General features: G+C 51.0%; 1 protein-coding gene across 1 annotated transcript; it reads left to right on the top strand.

The window, feature by feature from the left end:
* Nucleotides 1–8,480: 8,480 nt before the first annotated feature.
* LOC113960577 (olfactory receptor 14I1-like) lies at nucleotides 8,481–9,386 on the top strand (the record flags this gene model as incomplete). Its single annotated transcript, XM_027670209.1, has 1 exon — nucleotides 8,481–9,386. A coding segment is annotated over exon 1 (906 nt), but the record flags the coding sequence as incomplete, so codon positions are not given.
* Between the last annotated feature and the right edge of the window lie 268 nt (nucleotides 9,387–9,654).

The raw sequence follows: 9,654 nt of genomic DNA, 5'->3' as shown, positions 1-9,654 counted from the left end.
TAGCATAATTTTCTGCATCGTTGGGACCTGTTGCTAGGGACTGGTTCCAATATATTGTTTGGACTGAGTATCTCTCCAAGTTTCTCTTTATAGATTTATACCCAAAATGACTCTTTTTCAGTAGTTTTTATTCCAAAATGCTTTCAAATCTTTGCATGTGTTCTCTCATATAAAAACCACCCATAATGAATCCCTATACATGTGTCATTTGATATGGTCACTTTTCTGTATTAAGTTCCCTGCAATACACCCTTCTTAAAATATGACAGCTGATCCATTTGGAAACTCACCAAAGCACAGGTGAGCTTCATTTCTACTTTCCCTCATTATCTCCTAAGATTTGATATTCAGGGGCTGAAACATGAGGGTTTCTCCTTCTGTCCTGATCTGTCTCGTCTAAGCCCTCCTTTTCCTGTTCACATGCCTTCCACTATCTTGTTAGCTTTTCATGCCCCCCGCTTTACACCCCCAAATAACACGTTTTTCCTCTCCCCCTGAGAGCCATCACTACTTTTCTCTCAACCCTCTTCCATCCAAGCCAGCAGCTCTTCCCTGCCAGTGCTGCTGCTTGGAGAACCAGAAATCCTGGGCTGTCCTTTACATGTTGATAAACAAAGCAGTTGACTTCTTCCCCTGGGGGCTGAAAGTGTCACCTCCCCCAGACTGGGGCCTGGAATTCCAACCACATTCCTGACCTTGGGTTTCACAGTTACCCATCAGTTTGGGGGAGGGGAAAAGAAACAAAGTCAAGAGATTACAGCAGCAAGGAAACTGGGGCTAAGTGTACCTTCATTTTCTCAAGCTTTTCTGTAGAAATAAATAAAAATAGTACTATGGAGGAAAAAAAAAGCTAAAGCCAGGTATCAATTTACTGAATGTTATCAGGGAATACAGAAGAAGAACATGCCTGCAAACACACATCTGCACTAACTTCTCAAACTGTTCAGTGCAAAATCTGACCACGAGGAGTCTGTACAAAACAGTGGGAATGGAATCAGAGAGGGGAAGGAAAAAATCCTCAGCAGTGCCTGTCCCAGTCCAGGGGCATTACTGAGCAGCATCTACATTTCCATGGCTCTCTCGGCAGGTCATTTTTCATGTGTGCCAAACAGCACATCTTGAAGCTTCTTCCCATTGAAATACTACAGACATTTCAGGGCATCTGAAGAGCCAGATTCTTAAAGCACAACTACCTCAAGGCAAGGGAAGGAGTGAGATTCAGTGGCACTTGGCAGAAGCTGCCCAGTGCACTGTGTCAAATGGGAATTTACTAAAAGGAGCCACAAGCTCAAGCCATCAGGGAAAGAGCAAGATGATGAAAGTGTTGTGTTAGCTGCTGAGAATTTCTTTGGGAAGAAGTAGACTGTTAACCTGAGATAGAAATTTGCAATATACCGTGGAATCTTATTCAAAGTCCAGCTGGAAAATACCTTAGTGTTAAGAGTGTGAAATAAATCCTAAAGTGTCATCAACTATGTGATTTTCTCTTTATTCCTAATCACTAATTAAAGAAACATAACTCAGAAGTGATCTCACTCTGTGCTCCAGTAAGATTAACATCAGAACAATACTGTCACTGTCTCCTTGTCTCTTGTGCTCCTCATTGGAAGGCACTTGGTGCACCCCTGGATATCCTGCTAATGAGGTAAAAAACTAACCCTTCTAGAGTTCCAGATTTTCCTCACCTGTTTGGACACAGTTGGACAAACTGGACCAAGTTATTACTTGAAAGCCACCTGCTGGATTTAGCATTAATTACTCCTTGTTTTGATCGTAGAGGAAAAAAGCTCACACAACACAATCTCTGTGGACCCAACAGAGAAAACATCCCCAGGGTCTTGTTAGAGCACAAACCTGCAAACAGGGATGACAGGTCAGAGAATCACAGAATCATCAAGGTTGGAAGAGACCTTCCAGATCTTCCAGTCCGACTGTCAACCCAGCACCACCAGAATCACCCCTAAACCCCATCTCAAAGCGCTACATCCAGATGCCACCTGAATGCTTCCAGAGACTCCACCACCTCCCTGGGCTACTTGTTCCAATGCCTGAGTACTCTCTCAGTAGAAAAAGGGTTTTGAATATCTAATATGAACCTTGCCTGATGCAATTTAAGGCCGTTTCCTCTCTTCCTGTCACTAAAGGCTTTGCAGAACAGACCAACTGCCACACCCACTAAAAACCTCCTTTCAGGTCACTGTAGAGAGCAATGAGGTCCCCCCTGAACCTCCCCTTCTCCAGACTCAACCAGCCCAGTTCCCTCAGCCGTCCCTCAGCAGACATGTTTTCCAGTCCCTTCCCCAGCTCCGTTCCCTTCTCTGGACACGTTCCAGCCTCTCAAGGGCCTTTTGGCACTGAGGGACCAGAACTGAACACAGCACTCGAGGTGGGGCCTCAGCAGTGCCCAGCACAGAGGGGCAGTCAGTTCTCTGCTCCTGCTGGCCACACTCTTCTCCACAAAGGCCACGATGCCCTTGGCCTTCTTGGCCCCCTGGGCACACTCTGCCTCATATCCAGCTGCTGTCAAGCAGCACCTCCAAGTCCCTTCCTGCTGAGCAGCTCTCCAGCCCCTCTGCCCCCAGCCTGGAGCATTCCAGGGGGTTTTTGGGATCCAAATGCAGGCCCTGACACTTGGCCTTATTGATCCAGCCTGTCCAGATCCCTCTGCAGAAACTTCCTGCCCTCCAGCACATCCACACTCACACCCAGATCAGTCAGTCTCCCAAATAGAACAAAGTCTGACCACCAGCAGTCCAAGGTGTCAGTTCTGCTGCCCCCTCCTTCCTCCACCCAGAATGGAAAACTCCACCATTTTGGGGTCTCTGTGTCTATCGGCTCCAACCACCACATGCCCCACCAGTCACAGAATCATGGAATGGTTTGGGTTGGAAGGGACCTTAAAGAACATCTCAGTCCAACCCCCTGCCATGGGCAGGGACACCTTCCACTAGACTCAGAGCTCAGAGCCCCATCCAACCTGGCCGTGAACACTTCCAGGAATGGGGTAGACAGAACTTCTCTGAGCAACCTGTGTCAGGATCTCACTACCATCACAGTCCAGAAATTCTTCCTAATATCCCATCGAACCCTTCCCTTTCTCAGTGTGAAACCATTCCACTTGTCCTGTCACTCCAGGCCCTTGTAAATGGTCTCTCTCCATCTTTCTTGTTGGCTCCCTTCAGGCACTGCAAGGCCACAATTAGGTCAGCCCAAAGCCTTCTTTTCTCCAGCCTGAATAATCCTAATTCTCTCAGCCTTTCCTCACAGCAGAGCTGCTCCATCCCTCTGATCCCTTTCATGGTCTCCTCTGGACTTGCTCCAGCAGGTCCATGTCCTTCCTGTGCTGGAGCCCAGAGCTGGAGGCAGCTCTGCAAGAGTGACAACATTACAGCCCTGTGTGTTCCAGCAAGGACACTGTGGAACCTCATGGAGTAAAGGGGCTATTGTGACACTGTAGGGCCTTCTGGAGCCAAAGGAGCCCTGGGACACTGTGGAATCTCATGGAATCAAGGGATTCCAGCATTGTGACAATGTGAAAACTCATGGAATTAAGAGGCCACTGTGATACTGCAAGGCCTCATGGAACCAAAGTAACCCTGAGACACTGTGGAATCTCATGGAATCAAGGGGCCATTGTGGTGCTCCAGGGCCTCATGAAATCAAAGGAATCCTGGGACACTGTGGAACCTCATGGAACCAAGGGTTCATTGTGCCATGAAGGGCCTCATGGAACCAAGGGAACCCTGAGACATTTTGGACCCTCATAGAATCAAGGGGCCATTGTGACACTGAGGAACCTCAGGGACTCAAAAGCCACTGTGACACTGCAGGGCCTCATGGAACAAAAGGATCCCTGGGACTTTTCAGAACCTCATGGAATCAAGGGACGACTGTGACACTGCAGAGCATCATGGAGACAAGGGGACCAAGGGACGCTCTGGACCTCAAGAAATCAAGAGCCCATATTGGCACTGTGGAACCTCATGGAATCAAGGAGACATTCTCACACTGCAGGGCATTATTGAGCCTAAGTGACCATTGTGACACTGTGGAACCTGATGGAGTCAAGGGGCCTTTGTGACATGTGGGGCCCCATGGAACCAAAGGAACCCTGAGACATTTCAGGACCTTGTGAAATCAAGGGACCATTGTCATCCTGCAGAGCCTTATAGAGCTAAATGGACCCTGGGACACTGTGGAATGATGGAATCAAGGGGCCACTGTGACACTGCAGTCCTTCATGGAAACAAAGGATTCCTGGGACATTGTGGAACCTCATGGAATCAAGGGGCCATTGTGACACTGTGGAACCAAATGGAATTACTAGGCCACTGTGACACTGTAGGGTCTCACAGAACCAAAGGAACCCTGAGACGTTTTGGAACCTCATGGAATCAAGGGACCATTGTGACTCTCCAGGGCTCATGGAACCAAAGGATTCCTGGGACACTGTGGAATCTCATGGAACCAAGGGGCCACTGTGATATGTGGGGCCTCCTAGAACCAAAGGAGTCCTGAGACATTTTGCAAACCCATGGAATCAAGGGTCCATTATGACACTGCAGGGCCTTACGAAGCCAAATGGACCCTGTGACTCTGTGGAACCTCATGGAATCTGGTGACCATTCCCACACTGTAAAATCTCATGGATACTGTCAGGTTCCCATTATTAAGAGACACCTCTGCCCAAATTCAGCTGCAAAGGAGACCATGTGCCAAAGTCAGCAGTCCAGCTTTGATTTAACAGTAAATAGGAGGGAGAGAGAGAAAGAAATAGAAAGAGAGAGAAGAAGGAGGTGGTGGACAGTGAGAGAGAGACAGAGATGAAGTAAATGTATCACACCATGTAGATCCCTGAGGCTCCTGCCGGTCCTTCTTCACCCTGCTCTGCTCGGTGGAGGGTCCCCAAGTTGTGCTTCTGGGCTATCACTTTTATACAGCCCAAACCCTGGGTATTCAGGGGGGTAGATGCTGTTCCCACAGCTTGGGCTGGCACGTGGACAAGGACTTGCTTCCTTTCCCACAGTTTGCCACAGTGGGAGTTTTGCCCAGTGTTCTTCCAGTCTGCAGGTGGGAATCTTTGTCTGGATGGGTTCCCCACACCTGCCTTACCAGCCTTGGCTTCCTGTTGGGGCTGTCTGCTCTTTCCCACACTCTGCACAGTGCAATTCTGTCCTGGGGGCTACTTCCAAAGCTTCACTTCCCTTTAGACCTTGGAATTAAATGCCTTCCTGTTTGCCACCAGCGCTTATGTGTTGTGGTGCCTTATGGGATTTTCCTTCTTTGACAGTGTTTTGAGACGGTTCATTGTGCCCTTCAAGTCCTTCCATGTGCACACACACACCACTCTGACCAGTGTCTGACCCTCCAAAGAACACAAGCCCTGATGATTTGTAGCTCCCACTCCAGTGGTTGGCACTTGGAGCTCCCTCGGTACCCAGAGCTCAGAGCTCCCTTGTGCCAGAAAGTTTAAAGATATTGTGCCTCATTCTGCCAAGACAACCCTTGGAAAAAAGGGTCCCTCTGTGTTTCCTGGGATAAGAACACTCTACTGTCATCTTCCAAAATTTTGGAGAGGTCCCAGAGATCCCTCGGGATGGAATTTGGGGCCTCAAGCGCATGACCCGTATACAGAGGCTGAGGACTCAGGGGTCAGTGGTGTGAAGATTGAGGACAGTAGAGGAGTAGCCTGAGTGGTCTGGAAGGGGGGTGTCAGAGCTGGTGGAGCTTTTCTTCCTGTCAGAAAACAGCCTAAGAAAGAACTAGTGCCACCAAGGGCAGCTGGGGTGGCCTAGACTGGTGACAATGAGTAAGAAATTTGCCTCCAAGGTCAGTGTGGTGGTGCAATATGTCACAACGGAGTCTGGATGAGCCCAAGGCTTTGTGTGTGCAGGAAGAGCCAGGGAGGACGCAGAGATGTCAGTGCAGGAAGGTGCCAGCCAGGTGGGGCAGCCGGGGGGATGACGACAGCCTGCAGGGAAAGGGGCAGGGCATGGACACCGTAGGACAGCCTGGGCTGGAGAGGAGACAGGGATGGGGAGAAGCTGAAAGGCCCTGACACAGCCACCTTCTGCAGGCCTTTGGCCATGGCTGCTGTCTGTGCCCCTGATGCCAGGAGGAGGGGAGTGCCCCTTGCAGCCCTGCGGCCTCATGGCCTCCTTGTCCCTGCTCAGCAGCCTGGCAGGTGCCACCCCATGGTCCTGCCCTTGGCATTGCACATCCTACATCCCAGTGCCCCAGGAAGAGCCCTGAGGAATGAGGCAGGGACAGGATCTGCCTTCCCAGGGGCTGGGGGTCAGGCCTTGCCCCTTTGGATTAGAGAAACACATCCAGGTTTATTCAGCATCAGAGCCACCTTTCCCTTGTTTGTCCATCCTTGTCATCACTGTCTGCAGTTCTCTGCTCTAACTGAAACTTGGGGACACGTTCTCAGTTGTGTCCCTCAGTGAGACTCATTAGCACTACAAGAAACTTTAGTGTTTCCATCTTACTTTGACTTCTTGAGAAGTTGTTTGAACTCACTCTCAGGGACTGTGTCTCTTGTAAACAACACCAAACCCCTCTGAGGGTCATGAAATGCCTGGGGCTGATGCTGTGCTGCTGAGCTGGGCTGGGCTCCTGGCACACGGGGAGCTTCTGGTAACCAAGAAGAGCTTCAAAGAGACAGCTCTGCTGGTGAGCAGCTCCTCTGCACAGCCCAGCAGGGCTGAGGGCACTGCCTGCAGCACCCAGGGCACAGGAGAGAAGGCAGAGGGATGAGAGGCAGCCTGGGCTGGGAGGTGACAGCTCTCACCACAGGAGAAACCTTCCCAGGATTTGAAGGAAGAATTCTCTGGCTGTAGGAATGTTCAACTTGCCTTCCTGGAGGCATCTCCTAAAGCTGCCACATCCCACAGCTTCTAGGATCTTTCAGCAGGACTCTCCCAGTTGCTGCAGTGCAGGGGAAGTGGCCACATGGCAGAGCAGGGCAGGAGCTGCAGGCAGCAAGGGCAGAGAGGAGAAGGGAGCAGGAGGTTCAAGGGATCCTGGGGTGGGAGGACAGGGCAGAGCTGCTCAGGGCAGGAACCTTGCCAGCCCTTTGCCACGGTCAGGCTGTGGCTGTAGAGCAGTGCAGGGGAGTTCCTGCAAGTGCCTCTGCCAGCTGCCAAATGGCAGCAGTGGCAGGAGCTGTCAGGATGGCTCTGCTGGATTTGCTGGGGTGCAGCAGGAGAAGCTGCAGCAGAGCAGGACTTACTGCTGCCCCATCAGAGGCCCAGGGCCAGAAGGTTCCCTGTGGCAGGGCTGGTTGTGGGGTGGGAAGGTGGGGGTGCAGCCAGGGGTGCTCAGGGCTGTGGTGCAGAGCAGGGTCCTACCCCCAGGGCTCTGTGTGCTGGGGCAGGGACTCTGCTGCCTGCCAGGCTCAGCTCTCAGACCGGCCAAGGAGCTGCCACAGAGCTCGGGGAGAAGGGCTGTGGAGAAGGAAAAACTCCTGGGAGGGCAGAACAGGGCAGAGTCCTTCTGATCTCCAAAGTGGGCTGCAGGGATGAGGGCTGGTCACAGCTCCAGATCAAAGCAGGAGATTTTCCAGAAGGTATTTGCAAGAGGCACAGACAGACAGGGGGTACCTTAAAGAGAATGAACCAGTTCTTTCAGTGTTATACTCTGGGTTGTTTGGGTGCTGACTGCAACAGGAAAATGAATCTCTGAGCACAGGAGGAGACACTGAAACTTGAACTCTGTTAGATTAGAGGGGATTGAAGATGAGAGTATCAGACATCAAAACTGTCTTATAGACAACATCAGTGTCACTTTTCCAGCCTCCCCAGGGTTGCTCTGACATTGCCATCAGAGCCTGCCCAGGTAGAGATGCCCCTGGGCAGTGCCCTGTGCTGCTGGGAGGGCTCTGCAGGGCAGAGCTGAGCCCCCAGGGCTGGGATGGGCTCTGGTAGCACTGGCACTGCCCGGCTCTGAGCCCAGGGAAGCAGCTGCTGGCAGGGACAGCTCCAGGCAGCAGAGCCCTGGGCAGGGAGTGGGTGGCAAGTGCCCCCAAGGCCTGGGGGAGGGGGCGTTCAGGCAGCTCTGGGGGCCCTTCCCTGCAGCTCTGCTGGGCACTGTGTGCTGGGCCATAGAAATGAGGATTCCTGCAGTGGAAAAGAGTCTTCCTCAGGTGTGATGGTAAAAATAGAAAACACAGGTACAATTATTCTAAGCTCCAACTAAGCTTCTCCTCTGCAGCCCCAGCTCTTCTGAATCATGAGTGTAGAGATGGAACTTTTGTATTCAAGGTCTGTTACATCTGACATTCCTTGTGTGTGGGATCTCTACCAAAAAAGTTCTGTGTCCAGCTGCAGCAGAGCAAAACTGACTCCTTGGTAGTGCATTTGGTGACATTTGACACATTGATTTCTTTTAGAAATGGAGTGGCTTTTTCACAGAGGTCTGTCTTAACTGTTCCCTGTCCTTTCCTTTTCTGAAACAGATCCCATGCTAAGGAAAAACAAATGTCCAACAGCAGCTCCCTCACCCACTTCCTCCTCCTGGCATTCACAGACAGGCAGGAGCTGCAGCTCCTGCACTTCTGGCTCTTCCTGGCCATCTCCCTGGCTGCCCTCCTGGCCAACGGCCTCATCCTCAGCGCCATAGCCTGCGACCACCACCTGCACACCCCCATGGGCTTCTTCCTGCTCAACCTCTCCCTCACAGACCTGGGCTCCATCTGCACCACTGTCCCCAAAGCCATGCACAATTCCCTCCGCAACACTACAACCATCTCCTACACAGGATGCGCTGCACAGGCCTTTTTCTTTCTGTTCTTCATCTCAGCAGAGTATTCCCTCCTCACCATCATGTGCTACGACCGCTACGTTTCCATCTGCAAACCCCTGCACTATGGGACCCTCCTGGGCAGCAGAGCTTGTGCCCACATGGCAGCAGCTGCCTGGGCCACTGTGTTTCTCAATGCTCTGTTGCACACAGTCAATACATTTTCCCTGCCCCTGTGCCAGGGCAGTGCCCTGGGCCAGTTCTTCTGTGAAATCCCACACATCTTCAAGCTCTCCTGCTCATACTCAGGCTACCTCAGGGTAATTGGGCTCACTGTGATTAGTGCCTGTTTAGTGTTTGGTTGTTTCATTTTCATTGTTTTCTCCTATGTGCAGATCTTCAGGGCTGTGCTGAGGATTCCCTCTCAGCAGGGACGGCACAAAGCCTTTTCCACGTGCCTCCCTCACCTGGTCGTGGTCTCACTGTTTGTCAGCACTGGCTTGTTTACTTACTTGAAGCCCCCCTCCATCTCCTCCCCATCCTCTGATCTGTTGGTGTCAGTTCTGTACTCGGTGGTTCCTCCAGCACTGAACCCCCTCATCTACAGCCTGAGGAACCAGGAGCTCAAGGACACACTGAAGAAAATGATGACTGGATGTTTTTCAGAAGCAAAAATGTTTCTGTTTTCTGCTCCATAACATTCAGGCTGGATGCCCAGCCTTCCTTCTCAGGTTTCCTATGGCAATAATTTGTGGGAGCTGTTCTCTTTTTTATTGCAATATTGTTTTCCACAAAAGAAAATGTTATTATTCCTGCCCTTTCTAATTCATTGTCTACTATTGAATTTGATTCTGATACTTTCTAAATGAGGAATTTTAATTTATGCATTCCAAAAAAACTAATTTTTTTGCA

Source organism: Corapipo altera, unplaced genomic scaffold, assembly GCF_003945725.1.
Source record: "Corapipo altera isolate COAL_440 unplaced genomic scaffold, ASM394572v1 264, whole genome shotgun sequence".
Taxonomy (NCBI): Eukaryota; Metazoa; Chordata; class Aves; order Passeriformes; family Pipridae; genus Corapipo; species Corapipo altera.
The sequence above is the reverse complement of the archived record's forward strand: the minus strand, read 5'-3'. Positions and strand labels throughout refer to the sequence as shown.